Source organism: Neoarthrinium moseri (assembly GCF_022829205.1).
Source record: "Neoarthrinium moseri strain CBS 164.80 chromosome Unknown scaffold16_Wmoseri_CBS_16480, whole genome shotgun sequence".
Lineage (NCBI taxonomy): Eukaryota > Fungi > Ascomycota > Sordariomycetes > Amphisphaeriales > Apiosporaceae > Neoarthrinium > Neoarthrinium moseri.
The window spans coordinates 96,711-120,234 of record NW_026055130.1 but is presented as its reverse complement, the minus strand read 5'-3'; the positions used below and the strand labels follow the sequence as shown (position 1 = coordinate 120,234).

The 23,524-nt window shown below is 53.3% G+C and overlaps 8 protein-coding genes across 8 annotated transcripts; 5 read left to right on the top strand and 3 right to left on the bottom strand.

Moving 5' to 3' along the window:
- Positions 1–1,077: 1,077 nt before the first annotated feature.
- On the top strand, positions 1,078–3,047 carry JN550_005249 (uncharacterized protein; the record flags this gene model as incomplete). Its single annotated transcript, XM_049316855.1, has 2 exons — positions 1,078–2,523; positions 2,586–3,047. 2 exons carry the CDS (start codon positions 1,078–1,080, stop codon positions 3,045–3,047), a joined length of 1,908 nt encoding a protein of 635 aa, XP_049172665.1.
- A 256-nt stretch (positions 3,048–3,303) lies between these two features.
- On the bottom strand, positions 3,304–5,197 carry JN550_005248 (uncharacterized protein; the record flags this gene model as incomplete). Its single annotated transcript, XM_049316854.1, has 7 exons — positions 3,304–3,420; positions 3,474–3,551; positions 3,610–4,027; positions 4,088–4,213; positions 4,275–4,612; positions 4,663–4,777; positions 4,875–5,197. The coding sequence occupies 7 exons, from the start codon at positions 5,195–5,197 to the stop codon at positions 3,304–3,306; spliced, it is 1,515 nt and encodes a 504-aa protein (XP_049172664.1).
- Positions 5,198–6,807: 1,610 nt separating this feature from the next.
- Positions 6,808–8,324, top strand: JN550_005247 (uncharacterized protein; the record flags this gene model as incomplete). Its single annotated transcript, XM_049316853.1, has 5 exons — positions 6,808–6,957; positions 7,018–7,264; positions 7,318–7,428; positions 7,491–7,608; positions 7,676–8,324. The coding sequence occupies 5 exons, from the start codon at positions 6,808–6,810 to the stop codon at positions 8,322–8,324; spliced, it is 1,275 nt and encodes a 424-aa protein (XP_049172663.1).
- An 831-nt stretch (positions 8,325–9,155) lies between these two features.
- On the top strand, positions 9,156–10,704 carry JN550_005246 (uncharacterized protein; the record flags this gene model as incomplete). Its single annotated transcript, XM_049316852.1, has 8 exons — positions 9,156–9,364; positions 9,418–9,513; positions 9,569–9,629; positions 9,684–9,759; positions 9,807–10,235; positions 10,297–10,352; positions 10,430–10,492; positions 10,552–10,704. 8 exons carry the CDS (start codon positions 9,156–9,158, stop codon positions 10,702–10,704), a joined length of 1,143 nt encoding a protein of 380 aa, XP_049172662.1.
- Positions 10,705–11,334: 630 nt separating this feature from the next.
- Positions 11,335–14,845, bottom strand: JN550_005245 (uncharacterized protein; the record flags this gene model as incomplete). Its single annotated transcript, XM_049316851.1, has 4 exons — positions 11,335–12,637; positions 12,688–13,522; positions 13,579–14,584; positions 14,678–14,845. The coding sequence occupies 4 exons, from the start codon at positions 14,843–14,845 to the stop codon at positions 11,335–11,337; spliced, it is 3,312 nt and encodes a 1,103-aa protein (XP_049172661.1).
- A 585-nt stretch (positions 14,846–15,430) lies between these two features.
- JN550_005244 (uncharacterized protein) lies at positions 15,431–15,652 on the top strand (the record flags this gene model as incomplete). Its single annotated transcript, XM_049316850.1, has 1 exon — positions 15,431–15,652. The coding sequence occupies one exon, from the start codon at positions 15,431–15,433 to the stop codon at positions 15,650–15,652; it is 222 nt and encodes a 73-aa protein (XP_049172660.1).
- A 488-nt stretch (positions 15,653–16,140) lies between these two features.
- JN550_005243 (uncharacterized protein) lies at positions 16,141–17,976 on the top strand (the record flags this gene model as incomplete). Its single annotated transcript, XM_049316848.1, has 5 exons — positions 16,141–16,310; positions 16,385–16,770; positions 16,830–16,911; positions 16,977–17,667; positions 17,731–17,976. The coding sequence occupies 5 exons, from the start codon at positions 16,141–16,143 to the stop codon at positions 17,974–17,976; spliced, it is 1,575 nt and encodes a 524-aa protein (XP_049172659.1).
- A 1,980-nt stretch (positions 17,977–19,956) lies between these two features.
- On the bottom strand, positions 19,957–21,671 carry JN550_005242 (uncharacterized protein; the record flags this gene model as incomplete). The annotated part of the gene is made up of 2 exons (XM_049316847.1): positions 19,957–21,177; positions 21,240–21,671. The coding sequence occupies 2 exons, from the start codon at positions 21,669–21,671 to the stop codon at positions 19,957–19,959; spliced, it is 1,653 nt and encodes a 550-aa protein (XP_049172658.1).
- Between the last annotated feature and the right edge of the window lie 1,853 nt (positions 21,672–23,524).

The window sequence follows — 23,524 nt, the reverse complement described above, 5'->3', positions numbered from 1 at the left end:
CTGACCCAAGACCGGCCGTCATGCTGGCAGCTTCGACTGTGCCATCGTGTGACCCCACTTGGGCACCCAACTTAGAGATAGCCCTGGCAGCCTGGAGGTACTGTACCATAGCAGTTAGTTGGATACGTGGGGCGGGGCCGCTAGGGAACATGCAAACGCGGTGAAGCTTAGGCTGCTTAGGTGCCTCGGATGGCCTTCTGCACCCCATACACACACACTGCATGGCGCTATTGGTGTGCCGTGCATGAAAGATTTCTGCGCGGCATCCGCTGGTGTTCGCGATGTCACTCAGTCGTTCTCACTGGGGAGTTTCAACAGCTGGACCAGAGATGGGACACGGGCAGGCTTAGTCCTATCGTTATAGACATGGCGCGGGACGTCCCGACTAGAGTTCTTCACAATGTCACCAAGTAGAAAAAAGAGTCGGCTAGGCTGACAAGGTCCAGCGGCCATGCAGTTCAACTGTGCAGATCAATGGCGCAAGGAACAGGGATGCTCGAAGCAGTTATGCATTCGCTATAACGAGACCCCTAGGAGACCCTAGTAGACCCCTAGCGAACGCTAAAAGGTTTTCTTTTTTTCGCGATTCTGTCTGTGTAAGTGCACGATCGACATGGACAGGCTCGACGCAACCGGCGGTATCCCAACTCCTGTTGCCAGCCTCAACTCGGCCTGAAAGTGTGCACCAGGGCATCAGGGCATCAATGCGAACGGCTGCCACGTGCACCCGACGCCTCGGTGATGACCGTCGGCTAATGAGGCTTCGGGTGGGCGGTTAGCGGTGCCAGCGGTGGTGGTCGAGAAGATCCCACCCTGCACGGTCCAGCGTCATTTTATCACCGAGGCGACGAGCGGTGAATGGATCCAGAAATGTTTTCATGTAAACGGCATAGCTGAGGGAGCTAGAAAACCTCTGCGTCGCCAGCTGCCTCTCCGTCCCTCCTGTCCCTATCATCCATACTCCCTCACACAAACCAATCAATCACGCGACAGTTTCCAGTCGGGAATTGTTCCTCCTCACCATCGTCGATTTCCCCCTTCCCCGCCCACCCTTTCAGTATCCCTTTAATCGTCGATATGGGCAACGTCCTCTCCGTCTTCTCCCACGACAGTGGCTTCACCAAGGTGGAGAAGGCGGCGCTCGAGAAGAAGCTCGCCGACCGCGATGAGACCATCGCTGTCCTCGAGGACGACCTCTCCCGGAAGGAGAAGGAGCACACCAGCGTCTCTAAGGACGCCGACGAGCTTAGAGAGCGAATCAAGTTCCTGGACGGCCAGTACGAGACCGCCCGCCAGGAGAACCAGGCCCACGTCGCCAAGCTCCAGGCCGAGCTGAAGGACGGCTCTGCCAAGTCCGCGCAGGAGCTCCGTGCTGTCCAGGAGGCTGCCGCCTCCCGCACCCAGGAGCTCGATGCTGCCAAGACCGGTCTGACCCTGCTGGAGGAGAAGCTCAAGTCCCTCGACCAGGCAAAGGAGACCCTCGAGGCCGACCTCGCTGCCGCGCGGAAAGAGCTGGCCGAGGCCAAGGAGTCTCAGTCCTCGGCAGAGGCCGCCCTGAAGGAGGAGATTGCATCGCTGAAGTCCCAGGTTTCCGATGCCGACAGCAAGCACACCACCCTGGCCCAGGCCAAGACTGACTTGGAGGCGTCCGCCAACAAGCTCAAGCAGAGCATTAGCCAGCTTGAGGGCTCCAACAACGAGCTTAAGTCGTCCAACGGCAAGCTGGAGCAGTCAGCTGCCGAGCTCAAGGCATCCAAGGACAAGATCGAGGCCGACCTTGCCGCCGCTACCAGCACCCTAGACCAGCACAAGAAGAGCCTCTCTGAGGCAGAGGAGAAGCTCTCATCGTTACAGCAGACCCACGACAAGCTCAAGACCGACTCGAGTTCCGAGCTGTCCGCCGCCAAGAAGGACCTGGCTGCTTCCCAGGACAAGCACAGCGCATTGGAGAAGACCCACAGCGAGCATAAGTCGTCTTCGGAAGCCGAACTTACTTCGGTGAAGAAGCAGCTGGCCGAGCTCCAGGAGAAGTACGCTGCCCTTGAGAAGACGAACGAGGCGCTCAAGAGCAACTCTGGCGCTGAGCTTTCGTCCGCCAAGAAGGATCTGGCAGATGCACAACAGAAGCTTCAAGACCTCCAGAAGGAGAACGAGAAGCTCGCTAGTGCTGCAACCGAGCTTGCTGCCGCCAAGAAGGCCACCGCAGAGTGGGAGCAGAAGCACGGTTCCCTGCAGTCTGCCCACGACAGCCTCGCCAAAGAAGTCGAGGGTGCCAAGAAGCAGGTAGCAGATGCCGAGGCTTCCCAGAAGAAGCTCAAGGATGAGCACGCCGCCGAGTTGGAGAAGGCTAAGTCCGGCTCCTCCGCCCTCGAGGCCAAGGTGAAGGCTGCTGCCGACGAGCGCGACTCATTGAAGAAGTCGCACGATGAGCAGGCCACCAAGCTCTCTGAGCTCCAGAAGCAGGCCGATGAGGCACAGAGCAAGGCCAAGAAGGCCGCAGCGGACCTCGAGGCTGCCCAGACGGTGAGTACTGCCAGTGATGTCTTCTATGCCTACAAAGAACAACGCGCTAATAAAAATAACAGGAGAACAAGAGCCTGAACACCAAGGCTGCCAAGGCTGCTGAATTGGAAGCCGCCGCTGACAAGTCCAAGAAGGAGACTGCTGAGTTGAGCAGCAAGCTCGAGACGGTCCAGGCCAGCCTCGCTGCCGCCGAGAAGGATACGAAGGCGGCTTCCGACAAGAGCAGCAGCCTCGAGACCCAGGTCAAGTCGCTGGAGTCCAAGCTGAGCGGCCTTGAGTCCGACGCCAAGAAGGCGTCGACGGAGCAGTCCGACATCACTTCCAAGCTGCAGAAGGCCGAGAGCAGCCTCGCCACCGCGGAAAGCGACAAGAAGGCTGCTGTCGAGAAGGCCAGCACCCTGGAGGAGAAGGTCAAGGCTCTCGAGGCAGAACTTAAGGCGCAGAAGGAGAAGGCCGCCGTCGCCCCGGCCCAGGAGACCAAGGCAGAACCCGCTGCCGAAGCATCGAAGGAGGTTGAAGCATGATGTCGCTAATGACTGAAATGATCTTGCATGCCCCGGAGGATTGCCTACGTAATGGATGATGTACATGGAAGAAAGAAGAAAAAGGGGCTACGGAGGAGTAGGCGTCCACGTCTCTGCCACGTCTCTGATGATATCGATACCCACTACAGTTTCTAGTTCGTTAATTTAATGACTTTATGATATGATCTACTCTCTGCTATCTCCACTGGTCATAAAACAAACCGCCCATTTTGATTGTACATGATTTCCCGCGTGATTAAGTCTCCCTCGGAGTGATTACCATCCAGAAGTCCTTCATCATCCAGAAGGATGCCGCAAACATCTTGAGAGGGGCCGGCGGGTTGAGCATGGTGAAGTTGAACCTCGTAAGAAGCTGTACATGAAAGATTAGCCGTGAGTCACGCGCCGTAGAGCAGAATCACTTACTTCAAACAACGTCTTGTTGATCTCCACGAATGCAATCGAGCGTCCAAGGCACTTGTACTTCCCGTATCCGAACGACGCCTACGAATCATACTAGTCAGCTATCGATCGCACATCACGACAACGGCGAGAATCTTACCTCGAGATACTCGCTCATGGCTTCCAGCTCCTTTTCGTCGGCCTGCAGCCACCGCTCCGGTCGGAAGAGATCGGCGTCCTCGCCCCAGTACTCCTTGCTCCGCAGGATGCCGTACTGGTCCACCCCGACGTCGGTGCCGGCGGGCAGTTGGTAGCCGGCGACGAGGTCTCCGCCCGCTGGCACCGACTTGTACATCAGTGGTGTAACGGTGGGGAAGATGCGGAGGCTCTCGCGGATCACGGCCTGGAGGTAGGGCAGGCGCCTGGCTTCGGCATCCCGGATGATGGGCCGGGTGACTTGGCCCGAATTCCTGGCCTCGTCGAGTTCGGCGAGCAGTTTGTTGTATACTGTTGGCTTGGATAGAATGTAGACCAAGGCCATTCGGATCGCTACGGCCACCGAGTCTGTTCCTGCCACACTGTATACGCCAGGATTAGCAAGGCCCCTCCTGTTCGAGACCTCTTTTGGGCAGACTTACACCTGTACCAATGCTTCGTTTACCGCATCTTCCTTGCCCACGCCATGTTGGAGGAAAATGCCCATCAGATCGTTGCGCAGGTCGACACCATACTTCTGACGTTCTTCGATGGCATCATAAGCAACCCTGTGCCCACATGCGTCAATGTTGGTGTTTCTTGAAGAGCGCCACTGGTAGCAAGACTTACTTCATGAAGCGCCCAAGACCCACTGGGTCAGATGGCTTGGGGAGCATCTCCGAGAACGGCCATTGCTGAAGCAATGTTGCGAGGAAAGGGAACGTCGACGCCATGGTCACGAACGGGAAGAACTCCTCGTTCCACCTGATGTAGTCATAGATGTCCTCTCCCTCCTCTAGGAAGCCGAACGGCTTGCCGAAGGTCCAGTCACCGACCACATCCATGCTGTATAGATGTGATAGCCTGGCGAAGTCCAGAGGTCTGTAGGAGCCCCCATCTTCGCGGGAGAGGTATTTGCGATCAATCAGGTGAAGGAACCGGAGAAGCTGGCGATCAATGCTTTGCTCCTGTTCAGAGTTAATCGGGAACCTGGAAAATAATTCACCTGCGGACTTACAGCCAGGTGCGTGCTGGAATATCCAGGGCCAATCTTGGTCCTGAGATCTGCATGTTTGCGTTCGTCTACTTGGCTGAACGAATGGTCCGTTCCCTTCATGAACCGAAAAGTGCCGCTGCAGGATCAAATATCAGCATATTGACTCGTCGTATTGAGCTGTGAGTAGTCGGTGTTTGACGGCCTTTGAATGCCGTATTGAGGACGCTGCTTACTACCAGGGGCTCTTGGTATATGGGGATCTATTGGCCTCCATGCGCTGCACGAGCTTTGCATCATTCGTCAGCACCGCATTGGGGCCGATGCGTACGAGCGATGAACCATGTTTGTGGAGGAGTTGGTTCAAATCCGCATGCACACTGCCCCCGAGCTGCGTCCTGAGCAGGGCGAGCGACGAGACCGAGTTCCAGAACGGGCCCGGCACGTGGCTCAGCCGGTACCAGGTCAGGAGCCGATTGATCAGGAACAAAAGAAAACTCAGTGCCACAAGATCCAGCACCCTCGAGCCCGTGAGCGGAGTTTCGAGTAAAAGCACCATCGCGATCTTCCTTCTTCACCACGCTGGGGAATATCTGAATCGTACGATATGCAGGAAAAGCAGCAGTGCTGGAAGGAAACAAGACGGGGAAGTATCGAACAGTTTTCCGCGATCCCATCCAGCCTATGCCGTTCTATTGTCCCCTCTTATCAAGCCAGGGTAGTAGTGGCCGCGATCGAGTTCTGTAAGTCTCGAACCGCCTACCAGGTCGCATTCGGTGTCTGCGTCCGACCCCTGTTGCTGCACTGCATGTTGTGGGGTCGGCCTCTGATCCGCGTGCCAATCAATAAATGGTCCTGGGATCAAGCAGTTGATAGCTCACAACTGCAAGGGTTCTGTATGCATGTGGTGTGGGCAGCGGGCTTGCAGAGGGACGATTATTCATGGGATTGTGGGAAAAAAAGCAATCATTAATTATGCGTGACTATTGTGTTCAACGGTGGCACATAATCTTTCGTCTCCATCCCGGCGCCTATCCCTGCCAAAGCTCAACGGTCGTAGAGCAGATTGGTGCTGCTCTATACTCGCGGAAGCTTATAGCCGATCTGTCATGGAGGGCGAATGCAGGCTCACTTGGTTTCAATTGAGGTTCAGATTCTAAGCAGGACAGGGGCACGTTTCCAGATCGTCAATGTAGTAGATCTAGGCGAGGAGTGCCAAGCCAAGGAGATGAGGGATTAGGTATGGGCCAATGGCAACTGCAGTGGAATGATTCGCGTGGAGTGATCCCGCCTCGCGGATTCTGCAATGTTCAGCCGCGATGGTGTTTCCGCCGGGGTCAACGTTTGTTAGCGCGCCACACTACCGGGCCCGTATAGTCAGCCCTCAATACTTCGCTCCCTCAGCTTTCGGTGCCGGCTGACTTCGAATTGCGACATGTTGCGTTTGAGTGATTTAAAAGTATCATAGCAACGCCACTTTTTGATAATCCTCGACTCTGTGTGCATCCCCAAGTCAGGAACCCCCCATGTCCTTTCCTGCCCCTATGCTCCGCGTAACTGATAGTTCACTTTTTCGCATTCCACAGTGAGCGGCCGCCTTGCATCCTGCCCAGTCAAGAATACCGACAAGTCATTTCTTAGTATGCGTACTGTATGGACCTGTGGTTATTTTTGTGTCGGCCCGGAGCGGGCTGCAAAAACAAAAAGGGGGCCACTTATTCCAACCTCACAAGGGTCTGAGTTGCGGACTGTGATTTCTTATTCGAGGTCCTGTCAATTTCACAATAGTGATGCTCCTCTTTTCAGTTGTTCACTCAGCTTTTATAACATCTGCCGGCGCTCTCCTCACCCCTTTCGGAAACGATTGCCACATCTGCAGTCAGAGGGATTGTAGTCTGGATTGCTTTTGACGGGCTGAACTGTTACATCGGTGCCGTTCAGGACGCATTGATCTCTTTGTCTGATCTTGATCCCGAAATGCGTCGCCGTTGAGCTTCCAAGGTTATTCGGTGGGGAATCAAAAGCGATGTTATCTACTAAACCGCCGCCGGCTCTCTATCCTACTTTCCGAGCAGCATCGTGGATGTCGCTACTACAGCTTTCAGTGCGATACATGCTTCATACCAACATCCCATTCATTATACTCGATACACGGCATCCTCTTACGCAATGGCGGTAGGCGGCGACGGCATTTACATGATAGGGGTGCTTTGGGGTCTAGCAGCGGTCGTACTCGTCTTCTTAGCCCTGCGTGCGTACACTAGACTGGTCTGCGTCGCTGCATATGGAATTGATGACCACTTTTATGCTGCTACCTGCGTAAGTCCCTCTTATTTTGAGTACTGAAAATTGGCCTGACTGACCAAAGATGTTCGACAGGTCCTGGTGGTGTTGTTCAGTTCCTTCATGCAAGTCGCCGCTGAGCATGGATATGGGCGAAGCGACTTGGACGAAGACACTCGAATCGCAGCGGCTTACTGGAGGAGCATTGGACAGTCGTTCTCGTTGCTAGCTACAGGCACCTCGAAGGCGTCTGTCGGTTTCTTCTTGCTTCGAATTGTGGTGGTCCGGTGGCAGCGGATCGCAGTCTGGGTCTTCATGACATTCCTCTTCCTAGCTTCTATCTGTGAGTATACACCCGTCGTCTTCGGTTCGGGGGCTGCACTAATCCCTCTTCAGTGGCCACAATCATGACTTGGGCTGCGTGCAAGCCGTTCGCGTATACATGGGATGATCGGATACCTGGAGGCACCTGTCTCAACACGATTCCTCTATCAATGATTCTTGCTAGTGAGTCATTCAACCTGCGTAATGCGGTATACAGTGTTAATCGTGAGTCTTGTGGCAAAAAGTGGGCACAATCATTGTTGATTTATTCTTCGCTATATTGCCTTGGATTTTTATCTGGAAGCTCAATGCACCTCGCAGAGAGAAATTCATGATTGCTGGTAGCTTGAGTCTTGGTATATTGTAGGTTCCCCATGAACCTTTGCTGACAGTCTTCCTGGTACGAAGCTCTGCTAACACCACTATGCAGTGCCGCCCTCGCCGGTGCCAAGCGCATTATGGAAGTCAAAGGTGTCCGAGACGTGCCTGTTGGAGTCATTGTTTGGTCGCAAACTGAGACTTCTCTGACACTTGTCGCCGTCGGAATACCAGTCTGTCGCCCATTGTGGACGAGGACACTGAAGAAGTGGTTCTCCTCCCGCAACCGCAGCTCCTACATCCGACAACCGGACGATCAGCAACGAGGACCCGAGCCTATTGGGTTGCATACTTTTGGAGGAAGCCCCATGCCTGGTGCCAATATGGCAGGAAGGGCTAAGAACAGAGCTTCGAATATCTTTGCAATGCTCACGGGAACGCTGGCAACAAACAGGACAGCGACAAATAAGACGGCGACAACTAGAACGGAGACGACTGTCCAAACGCGTGATGCTAACGGCGACAAAAGTATCGACAAGGGGGATCTGGCAGATGACCGCAAGCAGAATGAGGTAGTACTCAGTGGTGCGGATCTAGAGTCTGGTGTGAGCTCTGATAGATCTTCCGATGTGAAACGATCGTGGATTTTGGGAGAGCCTATGCGTCAACACGAGGTGTTGAGCCATGGCCACAGTGGTGAGACTCAGCAGACGGATGTGATTGTGACCACGAAGACGTACGAAGTTACTAGAAAGCAGTAGTGATGAATGTAAACTGATGGCTTGCTGTGGCTTAGTTTTAGTTATACACTTCTTGCCTTACTCCGCTGAATAAGTCAACCCACCATGTACCAAACTTGGTCGTAACGCATCTTATAGTATCTACGAAGTACTCCGTGGCAGCATATATTATGTCTCGACGCCCTTGCACGCACCAGCATTCGCGAAGCGACAAATCTGTGTGCATTCACCGAATATTTATCCGAGCTAATCCAGCTTGTAGAAATTCAAATTTACAACTCGAGGGCCAATGAACCACAAAACATAAACAATCACACTGCCGTTTCAAATGCCGATTGAATCTCGAATGCTCCAGCTCCAAAGACCTAAATCATTCTTAGGCGTCTGCGTCTTCCACAACTCGATGTTTCTACTCTTAACTCGCAGCTTTTGCCTCTATTGCGGGCGGCGGCTGAAGTTCCTAGTGCATAGCAAATTTCCTTGGCGCGAACGCCTCAACCAACCAATGACTAGATTACCGCATATATTCTACACGAACTATTAATCTAGCCCCAGACTTTGCTCTCGGCACCTGTCGAAAACCTGGGGTGCAGCCCGCTAGAAGCCAGACATTGCGGCGTGCTTGATTCCAGACGCAAATTGCAACCATATTGTCAGAACATGGTCCCGTGCGCGACATGATTGTGTTACGTACAAGAATAGCTCACGAGATGAGACGATCTTCTATGGGTGGCGGCCAGTTGTCTGCATGCACCTTCGGTCCAGCTACCATGATCCTTATAAGACTCTGGGGTTGCAACCACAGTAATCGGGGCAACCTTGTCTTGGCAGCCCCGGAGTCAGTTCGCGAAAATGATGTTCAGACAGCTCTTGGCTAGTGTCCTCCTGGCAGCCTCTGTTCACTTTGAACATGCGGCCGGTGCCCCGTATCCTCAGTCTGATATCGACTCCGGCAAGGTCTTGGCCAACCTGAGCCAGACTGCGTACAACAATGCCATGAGCCGGCTTGCAATATCAACAGGAACATGCACCAAGGAGAACGTCAAAGTCCGCAAAGAATGGTATGACGGCAGTGTTTGGCTCTATCGCCTCCCACTAACCTGTGACCAAATAGGAGAAAGCTTCCGGCGGAAGACAGGATCGCTTACCGTAAAGCGGTTGAATGTCTCATGCAACAACCGCCAGCGTTCACCAACGTGTCGGGTGCAAAGTTAGTTGGGAACGAGTATCGCCGTTCTTTTGTTTTGCTAACAAGCCCATGAAAGAACCGCTTTCGATGACTTTGGAGTTCTTCATGTCGCATTCACGCCATATGTGCACGCCTCGGTATGTCCTTTATGCCAACGAGGCGAGGAATTTCAGTCAAACTAACGTAACTAGGCATCCTTCCTGACTTTCCATCGTTACTACATCCATACTTTCGAACAGCGACTTCGAAACTTGTGTGGCTTCAAAGGTACAGTCTCTAAGGAGTAATCATCTCGGAGTTTCTGACCTTGACAGGCACTATGCCCTACTGGGAGTGGGGACTTGACTGCGCCGACATGGACAAGTCGCCACTATTTGACGGATCGGAGACTTCACTTGGAGGCAACGGCGAGAAAGTCAGGGGTGGCCAGTCGCCCGGGGGCATGTTTGGTGCCAAAGCTGGCACGGGCGGCGGTTGTGTGAAGAAGGGTCCCTTCTCGAACTACACCGTCAACATGGGGCCTATCGGAGCCAGGAACCCACTGGATTACAACCCTCGGTGCCTCAAACGAGACCTAAACTCGGACATCTGTGCCAAATGGGCATCCATCAGAAACACGACCCAAGTTATCACGGACACATCGGATATCGAACTCTTCCAGGCGATGCTGCAGGGAGACCCACGATACGCGAAGAGTGCTGTACTGGGACTTGCTGTACATGGTGGCGGACATTTCACTATCGGTCAGTCCCCTTGTCCTGCACATATTTTTGTGACAGCGTATCTCTGACAATCATTTCGCAGGGGGTGACCCTGGAGGCGATTTCTATTTTTCTCCGCTAGAACCTGGATTTTACTTGGTGAGCAAACTAAAATCCCAACTTGGTGGCACGTTTTACCACTATGTACCTATACTAATACGTCCCCCTTGAAATAGCACCATGGGCAGATTGATCGTATGTACTTTGTCTGGCAGAATCTGGATTGGGCTAAGAGACAGGTGAGTTTCTCGTTAAGTGTCGGTGTGCAGCTGCTAATCAAGCGGCGGCGATGCAACAGAATGTGGCAGGGACTATAACAATGAACAACCAACCACCAAGCCGCAACGGCACCCTTGATGATACGCTTGACTTTTCGCCACTCAACCCTGAGAAGAAGCTACGGGAGCTGATGGACACGATTGCGGGGCCATTCTGCTACGTTTATGAGTGATGATGACTCCATGAGGAACATGCACTGAGCACTGAGCACTGAATAGCGAATTACGAATCAAATACTGTTTTGCTCTTAATGAGAGAAAGTACAGAGGATTTAGCCATAAGTAACGTTAAATGTCTTTCGCTTGTTTCTCCAAAGCTGAGGATGGTGAATTGTGTGACTGCGGATAGCGCCTGCTGGACTGTGAGAATTCAGATAACGCAAGCTCTCTATAATCGGGATTCTGTATCGAAAGCCAGGTTTTGTCATCTATACTTGAATGAACATTTCACCTAGGTATTGCTGCTTAACGCAGGTCACCAAATCTGCAGTGTATCCTAAGATGTTGCAAAAAGTCGATCATATACGCATCACATGAGGCGACAAGAACTGTTCGCGATCCCAGGGCTAATTTGTGACAGCCAAAAAGAAAATAATAAAAATTAAGATCAGTGCTGTAGATTCCAGGCATCGGAGATATCTGTCATTTTGCTGCCATGGACTTGTTTTTGCGATGGTCTCGACGTGAGGACCGCTGAACCTTCACTTGCTGGACTGTACCGGTTTTTGCTCGTGGGTTGATCTATTCTGTCCAATATTAGAAGTGGAGTAGAGGAAGGTCATGTCGTCTATCTTGGTATTCTCCTAACTAGCCCCATAATCCAACAGTAGCTGCACGATATCCATATGTCCTTCGATCAAAGCAGCCCTTGTTGCGTTGTCCTCAACATCCGCCCCTGCATCTAATAGTAGCTGCACGATATCCTGGTGTCCTTCGACTGAAGCAACCTGTAATGCGTTGCCGTATAATCCGCCCCCAGCATTAACATTCGCCCCTGCATCTAACAGCAGTTGCACGATATCCTTGTGTCCTTCGACTGAAGCAACCTGTAATGCGTTGCCGTATAATCCGCTCCCAGCATTAACATCCGCCCCTCCATCTAACAGCAGCTGCACGATATCCTTGTGTCCTCTGACTGAAGCAACCTGTAATGCGTTGCCGTGTAATACGCCCCCAGCATTAACATCCGCCCCTGCATCTAACAGTAGCTGCACAATATCCTTGTGTCCGTAGACTGAAGCAGCCTGCAATGGGTACATGTAGAATCCGCCGCGGGCGTTCACATTGGCACCGTTTTCTAGTAACCCGTGTACACACCGCAGTAGGCCGTAGAGTGAGGCAAAATATATGGGTGATCCCTTAGTTACAATTCGTATGTCCGGCTTGGCAAGGGAGCACCAGATTGCAAACTGACTTTCGCTTGAGAAAAGCTCTTTCGCAAGCATGAAAACAGAGTCGCTGTTGTGCTCCACTTTGATAGCATGACTAGTCCAGTATTGTGCTGAGTATCGAGAGAAAGGGTAGTCGCTTTGAATCGAGCTGGACACTGCCTCAGAATCTCTCCAGTCAGGAATCTGGCCGCCTAAATGATTTGGTTTAGGTGCTAACAGGTATGTCAGGCAAACCTCCGCAATGGAGCTTCGGGCGGGCATTTCCTGTAAATACTGCACAGTATCATTTTCTAGACGGTCTGAGGTGAGATAATCCCTCACTGAGAAGTGTGCTAGTTGCACCACTTCACCTGTGGTCCTTGTATTATCCCAGTTTCTTGTTCGAACGAGAACAACCAGACTCGAACAGTATCCGACAATATCGGTGGGGATCGGCATTCTATCTTGTGTTTTGAAGCGGGACTCCTTTGCTATATTTGCTCCTACTCTGACCGCAATCATATCCACAGCTTCTTCAACTCGTAGTGGCCGTTCCGAGTACGTTAGAAATTGCAAAATTCGTATTGTATGGTCGACATATTCTGATGGAATGCTACTCAAGATCCGTGCATACGTTTCGTCCAACGTCTTTGGAAGCGATGCGAGCGCTTTTCGCAATGTAATGGGATCGCGGCACCGCTTCAAAGCTGTGATTTGACACCAAACCCAGCGAAACCTGTATAAGTTAGTATACTTGAATATCCCTGAGTGCTTGAGGGCCCTCACATTCCATCAGCTCTTTCTACGAGATTTGACTCGATCTCTTCTTGAATGTCTGGTCTTGTTTTCCAAAGTTGGAAATCTTCGTGTTCTCTGATATGTTTATGGACGTAGCTGCGTATATCAGCCGTTATGAGATCGTTTTGAATAGCGATCTGTTCTTCGTCAGAACTAAACTGCTCAATAGCTGACGTGATATCTCGCTCTGGCCGACTTGTTGCAAGGATATGGAAGTTCACCTGTTCGGTTCGAATGCCTCGGAGCCAGCGAAGTAACTCCTCCCGAGATGTACATTCGTCGAGTGCATCGAGGATGATCCATACCTCACCAGATTGCTGGATCATTTTCACGAGAGTTGCTTGAAGCTGGTTCTCGCGGGGTTGCTGGCTGCCACCGTTACAAAAAGAATACAGAGAGCCCAGTTCCTCTCTCGCGCTTTGATTATTGTGGTATAACTGACTGATAAGGGAGCGGATAGTGTTCTCGAAGCGCTGCTTCTCGATGTCGGTGAAATCGAAATAAAAGTAGAGAAGAGGCTGAGAGCTAGCCCGCAGGTCCTCGATCACAGTAGCTGTGAGGATCGTCTTGCCACACCCGGGAATTCCATTCAACCAAAGGAAGGACTTCGATTGCGTTTTCCACTTTTGATAGGACTCCGTCTGGATGAGGCCTTGGCCAGAACCAGGATGGCGCGCCTCTAGTGCTTTGTTCAAGTTGCTGGAAACGTCGGGCGCCTTCAGCCATCTTGCGATATTGTCACGGTGCTTGTCGACGTGGATCTCTTCAATCCGTGTCTGCGTATCATGAATTATGGGGACAATTGCTCCCAGCTCTTCCGTTACTAACTAAGAATTAGCTACTTCGTAGGTCAAAATGGCAAAACGTACTACGACACACCTTGGGAGAGAACGTCGGCTAACTTCCTCTCACCCTCAACCTTATTTGGCGCTACTTTACGAAGGAGATCCTTTGCGTAGGCACCTGCCGCCATCGCTGCGTAACCTTGCCATGCCTCGTTCTTGTGCGTGTCTGAATAGTCGCAAATGCCACGGATTACAAGACATGGGAAGTGGTTCATCAGCCCAGCAGCTTCCATCTCAAAGCAAAGGATACCTTTCTCCGTTGAAAGCCTGTCGCGTATATCTGCGTCTTGCATCAGTTGGCTTGCGGATGCGATAAGGCCAAAGTGAATCATTGGGCTGTCTTCAACCTGTGATCGCTGGCGTCGGGTAACCAAACTATCGGCATTATCACACACAATCGCACAGTCGTCACTCTTGCCCCCAGCATGTCTGTAGGAGGAGTGATAGAGCTTGTCTGTGTACGAGTCTGGCTTTTGATATTTCGATCGCAACCTTGGTTTCTTTTCGAAAACACGTTCGATATCTGCATTGATAGTATGACCGTCACTCTCATACCGAGACTCAAGGACAGAAATCGCCGTCAAAAGGCACTGCGGCGGCTGGTTCAGGTACCCTGTCATAGCGAATCTCTCGCCTTGGATAGTCTTGCCGTAGTCATATTGCAAAACGCCACCTGTGCCGTAGCCCGGTGAGCTTACAACGATATCGCCCAGCCGAATATCGTGCTTTGGGCTTGGTGCACCACCGCCGATTCCGACCATTAGCCCAAGTCGCACGTTGGGAAAGCTGCGTAGCATGTCTCGAGCAACGGTCGCAGCACTGACCAGTCCATACTGCCAATGGGGCAGCGCTGCAATGACAACATTGTGCTTCCAGATGCGGCCGAGGATGTACGTGTTATTATCAGTGGAGGGCTGCTGTTCCAAGGCGTCGTGCTCCTCGTCAAGGAATGCGGTGGCGGCAACAAGCTCTGTCCCGACTGCACATATCCAGCCTACTGTGTACATGCTGGGATCCGACATGGCTAGCCGCGTGAAAGCCTATAAATGGAGTATCGCCAAGCGTCGAGTCGTATGTGGTTGTTGAAGAGGAGTAGAGAAGTCACTGATCTGGGATGTGCTCGGTCTATGTACCGGAGGTTTTGTGAAGTCAATGATGGGCTGAATTTCCCACGACTGTGCCGAGACTGATGGCAAGAGTGCCTTGGACACGCACGAAGCGTTCAGGACTTGCGGTAGGCAGTCAGCCTGGTCGGCGTCTGTGCCACTCAGGCTACCTGCGGCTGAGACCTGAAGCTGCATGTTGAGATGCAGCGCAGCGATGACGGCGGCAAGAGCCTTGCGGTGCGGGCGGTTCTACTGCAATTGCGTCAAGTTCGTATTTCGTTGCCAGTCCGGTAAATCTCGTGTTTGAAAGGAAGGGTGTCGACGAAACATGTCATTTATGAACTTTGAGAATGCTCACTCCGCAATAAATCAATCTTAGTCCTTGTGTCTCGTCAGGCTACCGGACTATGCATCGATCCCGTTGGATGTTCAATTTGCAGATACAATAAATGCCACTATTCATAATCGGGCAAAGAAGGAAAACATGCTCTGCCTCTTCGATGCAGTGAGAATGCTTCAGTGTCTCACATACTTCTGGCCGGTTGAAGGCGTTCCATTACCAATAGCGAGATCTTGCGTCATAAACAAAGCCAAGTGAATCATTTACGTGGGTTCTTGACCAAAACGGAAAATCTATAAGAGCATGCACGGAGTTGCGGCCCCCCAAATTTGATCGACGGGAGCACACCACGTCTTTCTTCCGGCGCCCCAATATCAGAAAGACACCCCGTGCAGATACATCACAGTCCCAAAGTAGAAGAAGCAATAGACGTAGTAACAATGTGGCAGTGGATGCTGGAAAATCTAGGCCTCGGCGCAACTGCGCAGCAAGCCGACAAGGTCAAGACACGGACAAAAGCAGTCGATGACGGCTGGTTGCACGTATCGCTGCCAAGGCCTATCCCGGAGTTCGAAGATGTGAGGAGTGAAGGAGGGGACGAAGCACAGCGATCAAGAGGCCAGAGTCGGAAGCGGCGGTCGCTGGGACCCAAGGGCATCTAGACCCAAGGCCATCTAGAGACTCGGCAATGTGATAGTTACCAACAAAACAAAACTACGAAGAGCCCTTGTGCTGATCTGTTCATACCATATCAACTCGCTGATAGCGAAGCATTTTGCACAGTTCTGTACGGTAGTGGGTGGTAGTACCTGAAATGGGCAAGTGAACGCCCACTAACTGAAGGGGTTTAGACTGGCTTCAGGTGGGAATCCACCCAGAGGCTATCTCGGACTTCTCATTGGGCGGAGCGGAATAACCCCAGCCGCGCCGGCCAATTCCAATTGTGCGCTGGGTCCCTGGGCCGCGCGATACGATAATTTTTGGTGGGGAGCTTTCCAATTCGAAAATTTTTGGAGCAGCAGATTTTTGGTTGCCGTCGGAGCTTCGCAAACGCAAACCTCACGCAGCGCTCAGCAACGACGACAGACGATCTGCCCACGGCACACCCACGGCACACCCACAGCGCAGCGCAGCAAGACAAGCCGGCACCATGACCAAGATCGACTTTCTGTTGCACGAGAGCGCCCTCGGCTATGCCATCTTCAAGGTCGTCCACCAGCAGGACACGGTCGGCCTGCACCTCAAGGAGGTCCAGAAGGCCGGCCAGGACCTGTCCAAGTTTGGCAAGATGGTCACCCTGGTGAACTTTGCCCCGTGGCGGTGAGTTTGCTCCCCCTCCCACTGCCCGAGACGCGGATGCGGATGCGCATGCGCATGCCGGAGCGAGAGACAAGTATGCTGACGCGTTCTGGCGCCCCCCTCTGCAGCAACGCCGCTGATGCCCTCGAGAACATCAACTACATCAGCGAGGGCCTCATGCACGACTACCTCAAGTCCAACCTCGAGCTGAACCTGCCCCAGTCCAAGAAGAGCAAGGTCGTCCTGGGCCTGGCCGACAAGAACTTGGCCGGTAGCATCAAGGCCGCCTTCCCCGGCATCGAGTGCGAGACGGGCGACACCAGCGAGGTCTGCGCCGACCTGCTGCGAGGCGTCCGCCTGCACGCCGCCAAGCTGCTGAAGGGTCTCGAGGAGGGCGACGTCGAGCGCTCCCAGCTGGGTCTGGGCCACGCCTACAGTCGTGGCAAGGTCAAGTTCAACGTCCACAAGAACGACAACCACAGTCCGTCTCCCTTTTCCTGTATTTCTCCACTCGTCTCACTAGGGCTAACCTCTGTCAAGTCATCCGCGCCATTGCTACCCTGGACAACCTCGACAAGGGTATCAACCTCTTCTCGCAAAAGGTCCGCGAGTGGTATGGCTGGTAAGTCTACAATGAACCATCCCCACCTCTGCTGCTTCATCCTGATGCTCACCACATCCCACCAGGCACTTCCCTGAGCTCTACGCCATTGTCAGCGACAACATGACCTACGCCAGACTTGCCCTGTACATTGGCAACAAGTCGTCTCTTTCTGACGAGTCCGAGGACAAGCTCCACGAGCTGGCTCAGCTGGTGAACGAGGATGAGGAGAAGGCCCTTGAGATCATCAACAAGGCCAAGATCTCCATGGGTCGCGACATCTCGGACGTCGACATGGAGAACATCTCGACCTTTGCCAACCGCGTCGTCAAGCTGGCCGAGTACCGACGATCCCTGTACTCCTACTTGACCGAGAAGATGAGCACCGTGGCCCCCAACCTAGCCTCCCTCATCGGCGAGGTCGTTGCCGCCCGTCTCATCCAGAAGGCCGGCAGCTTGACCAACCTGAGCAAGTACCCCGCCTCTACGCTGCAGATCCTCGGAGCCGAGAAGGCGCTCTTCAGGGCCCTCAAGACCAAGGGCAACACCCCTAAGTTCGGCTTGATCTACCACAGCACCTTCATCGGCCGTGCATCCCAGAAGGACAAGGGCCGCATCTCCAGATACCTGGCCAACAAGTGCAGTATCGCCAGCAGAATCGACAACTTCGCTGAGCAGCCCTCCAAGAAGTTCGGTGAGGCCCTCAGACAACAGGTCGAGGACCGCCTGGAGTTCTACGCCAGCGGCAAGAAGCCCACCAAGAATGTTGATGCTATGGTGAGTATTTCCCAACTGCCCTGCCCACCCATGCATGCCCATCGTGTACTAATTCCATAACAGGACAAGGCTATGGCTGATATCCTGGCTGACGGCCAGTCTCTGGCCATCGACCACGAGATGATCGATGCACCCCTGCCACCCAGTGCCGAAGTCACCTCCGAGAAGAAGGAGAAGAAAGACAAGAAGGACAAGAAGGACAAGAAAGAGAAGAAGAGGAAGCACAGCGATGTGAACGGCTCCATCGAGACACCCGAGCCAGTGGATGGCGAGAAGAAGAAAAAGAAGAAGAGAAAGTCCGAGGCGTAGATGGCTGCCCTCGGCGGTTCATTTCTTTCTCAAGATCCAAATGGATGGGGGCTTCTGGCGGGTGCGATCACGCATGGTTCGGCGTTCTGGAAAATCTGGCTGTGTATATTCTGATGGGCTCATACCCGATCTACTTGTGCCTTGACTTTTGTGACTATTACCGGCGTACTAGGAGTAGTGGACATAATTATCTCATGACATTACCTACTTTGCCGACATTGAAGCTTTTGGGGGATGGGGCTCAAGCGATGCGTACCGCAAGTGAACACCGTAGTAGCTACCTCATCTCAGATGAATTACACAACGCTCCAGCGAGGCTCAGCCAGAAAGACCCCACGACGGGCGCAACGGCTGAGGGCACTTTATCCTATTGCCTCGTAAACTCTGTCCCATAGAGTTGAATATGTTCAAATCTAAGCCGGCGATGGCAAGAGCGGGTGAGCCGGTTCCGCCTGGTAAACTGCACACCCCAGTTTCCGTGCTGCGGTGCTCTTCGCGACACGCGGTGAAATGGACATAGCATTTTGGACACCGGAGGACTTGATAAGACCCTCAAACCCGACGTGCATCCCGTGTACGTGGAAGGGGGAAGATTACCCAGGCGAAAGGCAATTTACTCCTTGTGGTAAGGAGAACGTATCTGAGACGATACCTTCGCGTGACGTGCGTGAATCAATTCAAGGAATAACGCGCGGAAGGTTTTCTCGGCGGATGAAGGCCGAAAGTCGTGCACAAAACCATGATATGAGAAAAGGAAAAAAAAAAAAAAAAAAAGTGCGGAGCGCAGAAAGTAGCCGGCCGCCCATGAGGATGCAGTCAGCAACTGTGGAAAACTCCGTGACATACACCCACGGCTAGCATAGGAGCAGTTGCATGTTTGAATAGCTCCTCAAGTCACAGTAAGACCGCCAAGTAGCCGTCCCCGACCTGTCCCGGCCGAAAGTGGATCTCCACGCACGGGACGGTGGGAGTTATGCAGGCCCCCGGTCTTTTTATCAAAAGCCGACCTGCGAAGCTTACAGTACGAGCACACGCGTTGGCAGGGGAGGGCGATGCGAGGCGCGACTGCTTACCCCCCTTTGCCCCGGTGCCCCGTGGGAAATGAAAGGCGGAGAGAGTGGGAAAAATAGATGGGAGGCAAGACTGGGGCGAGACACAATAGCCTTCGATGCTAAAGCAGAAATACGGAGCATGTCGATCGGTAATGTGGGAGCCCGGGGATCGCCAGCCTGCTCCAGTGTTTTTCTCGCGAGTAATGAGGGCGTCCCCCGGACGCAGGTGGGTTTGGGGTTGCGAATTGAGATGGTCACACTCCGTCTTTATAGTGGGTTGCAAAAAGTGGCGTGATACCTATTGTCCCCCCCTACTTGACACCTTGGCAGCTTGGGGTGCGGCAGTCGCAGTTTGGGAAGCCTGGGGGAGGAGGAGGGAAGATACGAGCAGGCAAGGCAGACCCACGGGCCGCGGGTAAGCAATGAGGATGTTTGGCACTGCGACTTGCTGACTGATACATATCGTGAGGTCTAATGTGGCCATGTTACCATTATTCGGTAAAGCCAAAGGCCATTGCATGTTGGATTCATGCTCATCTGCTGCGAGTGCTTTGATTATACGTTGGACCGTGAGCCAACGTAGAAATGATCATTACCACAATGCGTAAATAGATATACAATATTGATGCAATCCAAATCTATTGCAAGTTCGTAATCTAGTTCGTAAATCTAGCCATCATGCTATATGGGTATAATGTAAATGCATTTTCCAAGGGCAAACGTGCCGCTTTGGACTTATGCCGTCTATACGGTCTATCCGTCCCAATTCATCGTTTTCTATTTCTGTTCTTTTCTTTTGTTGTGTCTTGTATCAATCGTGTTCTGAAAGAACATGTTCGCTCGATGCAGTGACGAAGTAATCCTTTCACTTGGCATGTCGAATGCCTTGAGAAGATATGCTAGTGCATGAATGCAATCGAACACGCTCTTACGCCATCAAGGTGTTGGTGTTGTCGACGTTGGATGCCTCATTTTTCTCGCCAGTGCTACCCGACTCATCGTCAGACGAGTTGCAGCCATACTTGAGAGCCTGATCTCTGATCTCCTGCTCAGTGAGCTTGGGCAGCAGCTTAGCAGCCGTAACATAGCTGATCTTCTCGTCGTTGCCCTTGGCGAAGATGATGTCAATCTCCTCCAGGGTTCGGCCGGCCGTCTCAGGGTAGAAGAAGTACAGGATGGGGAAGAAGATGGCGTTGAGGGCAGCGAAAAAGAGGTAGGTACCCCAGCTAATGCTGTCAACCAAAACGGGCGTGATCATAACAATGAAGAAGTTCCACAGCCAGTTAGAGACAGTAGAGACTGCGTTGGCCTTCGCACGGGTCTTCAAGGGGTTGATCTCAGCGGGGTACAACCAAGGTAGGGGCAGCCAAGTGGCACCGAAGAAGGCGATGTAGGTGAACAGACCAACACCAGCGCCCTTGGCAGCCGAGGGAGTGTCGGGGATCAAGCAGGCAAAGACCAAGACCATGGACAAGCACTGTCCGATGGTGCCGATGAAGAACAACTGACGACGACCAATGCGTTCGACGGCGTACCAGGAGGTCATGGCGAAAATAGCGTAGACAACCATGTTCACACCTCCCAGCAGCAGAGCAAGGTTCTCGGTGGTGCCAAGCGAAGTCTGGAAGAGAATGGGGAAGTAGTAGATGACAGCGTTGCAACCAGACAGCTGCTGCATCATCTGAGAACCAGCACCAAGGAGCAGACGGCGGAAGTGCTGGCTCTTGCCGTTAGTGAGCAGGTCCTTGAACGAAGTGTGGCCACCGATTTGGCCGGAAGCCTTCATGGCATCGTTGATGACGGTGATCTGAGTCTGAACGACATCGTGCTCACGTTGCTTGTCGGCCAGGGCTGCCAAAACAGTGTTTGCCTCTTCTTCACGACCGTGCGACAGAAGCCAACGAGGGGACTCGGGCAGTCGCAGCATCAGGACGAGAATGACAACACAGAAGACAATCTGGAAGGCGATGGGGAAGCGCCAGACGAAGGGGTGAGGTCCGTACGTGCATCCGTAGTCAATCCAGTAGGCGATCAGCGTACCAACGGCGACGTTTCCACCCTCGATACAGATGACCTTGCCTCTGTTGTGGGACTCAGAACACTCAGCCTGATAGGTGGGGACTGTCGAAGTGTTGATGCCGTTGCCAATCTGAATATTCCTGTTAGTTGACGTTGATTGGTGGGGGACTAGACATTGTGGGGCGAACATACTCCTGTGATGAGCCGTCCTATAATGAACTGCGCTGTAGCACCTGCATTGGGAGGAACAGACGCGATCTGAATAATGACACCAATAACCATAACAGCGGCACCGAGGAAGATTGAGTATCGTCGACCGAGGCGGTCGCCAAACGAGAGGATGAAGCAAGCGCCCAAGAAACAGCCGACAGCATAGATGGAGGTGACGAAACCTTGCCAGGTGCTGTCACCGTCAACCTCGGGGAAATCGTGAACGAAGGCAGGCGACGAGATGATACCAGCCATCACACCCTGATCATAACCGAAAAGCAGGAAGTCGGTCGTGGCCAGGGCCGTGATGTATCGCTGGAGCGTCTTTCCGCTCTTGGACCAGTAGGTCGGGACGCCATGCTCGTTGTCCTTGTGTCCGGTGCGGACTTTCGCAATCTTGGCCATTTTCGCCATCTTGTCGGTATCGTCTATAGATACTGATGGATGACTGTCTGGAGGAAAGGGTCCAGATCGAGTTTGCGGAGAAGGATGAACTCCAGATTCTCCTCGTTTTCAGCGACCCGGACGACGGCTAGATATAGGTCCATGGTAAGGCCGAGTGATAGGCACTCGCAGGCCCACCGGCAGCGCTCAGGCCAGGATGGAGAAGAGGCAACACGATGGAGCAGCCCTAACACAGAAATTTCACGGGAAACGTCATGGTGGACCGCTGTTGGAGTTCGGCGTGGAGTATTCGCGGAGGGAGCGCACGGATTACCCTGTAAGCCCGACGTGGCACCGGGTTGGCGTGCGTCGAGGAAGAGCTCTGAAGCGCTGGCTGTTACCTGTCCCCGGGGTGAACCCCTTGCGGAGCACCCGTATGGAGTGACGACTGACTCCAGCACTCCAGCACTCCATCCGCGAGCGATAACCTCAATCCAACCTCACGCTGCCTTATCTCAGAGTACCCATTGATAAGTGGACCTGTGCGGCACGGGGGCACTCTCGTGCTTACTGGCAGCCGGGGAGCACCTCTTGGCCAGCAGAAGCCCAGAAGATAGCACGGCGTGGCATCGTCATGCTGGCGGTTATGTTACCGACGGCGACTGCATGTGACATTCGGGCCCTGGAGACCCAATGACGACGAGGTGCGGCAGGCCAAGACGAAGAGATTTCGCGTTAGGTGAAATCTCTACTCCTGCCCGGCCTGTTACCTACGTAACTCCATGACTCGTGGTGGGTGGGCGGCCATCTCCCGTTACCAAGACCACCAAGCTCACCAAGATTACCAAGGCGGGAAGGGAAGCGTGACTCGAAACGCGGCAACTGAAAAGCTTGTCAAAGTATTGCCGCCGCCCAGCTGCAGCCACCACCCCCAGGCTGCCAGGCCACCCTCTTGGCTGGCGAATTAGACATGCGGCTGAGATTCAGTTTTTATCACCATCCAACGGAGCCGCAGTGACGTCAGTCTTCGGCCCGTTAGGTGGTCCAATCTCGTCTTAGCACGGGGCTAGCGGCGCGCTAGAAATCAAAACGGGGGCCCTCTATACTCACCGCAAACCTCGCATGCCTGCAATTATGGTATAATAACGCAAGCGCCGAGAGGCAAGGCACGGGAATCGTTCGATCGAGCTGTTGGGCGCGATAGCAGCCGCATTAGGTTTTCGTTGGTTTTTCTTTTCCCTTTCCGCCGCTACTGACCTCGGGTACGGCGAGATCCCAAGCTCTTGGCTACCGGCCGAACGCACGACGCCGTCACCCGCTTGGCATTCACTCGGCTTGCCCTACCTTACTTCGGCAAGTGGAGAACAGTGCCGTTTTCTGTTCAGAGTTTGAGCCGCCGTGGTTTCATGATTGGTTCGCCTCGTCCTCCAACTGAAGAATCTTCACATTCCTGGGGTCATCTGGGGCGGAAATTGTCGCAGCAATCGGCGCTTGGGTGCCGTGGGTGAGAGAGCCACCTTCTCCTCAGAGTCTTGGGTGCGGTCCACTCTCCACCGTAGAGTGGAGTGCCGTTTCTCCAGGGCGGAGGCCGGTATGGGTCCCTTCCCCGAGCGATGACAAAGTATTGTGTGCTCTCCCCTCTTGGCCGGTGACTTGTCTTCATTTGCAACATGCTTGTCGCATCAACAATCATACGAGACATACCGATAATAGAGACGCGCATTGGTTCGGCTGTGCTTGCTTGCTCTCCATTGACCGGGACCCATCCGGGACTCTGGGCGGCATCTCAGAGATTGTGACCAGCGTTATAATTGAGCTGGTGGGCCGGTTGCCGAGAGCACTACGCTTACCCATAACCCAGAGAAGCACAGGGCTGGACATGG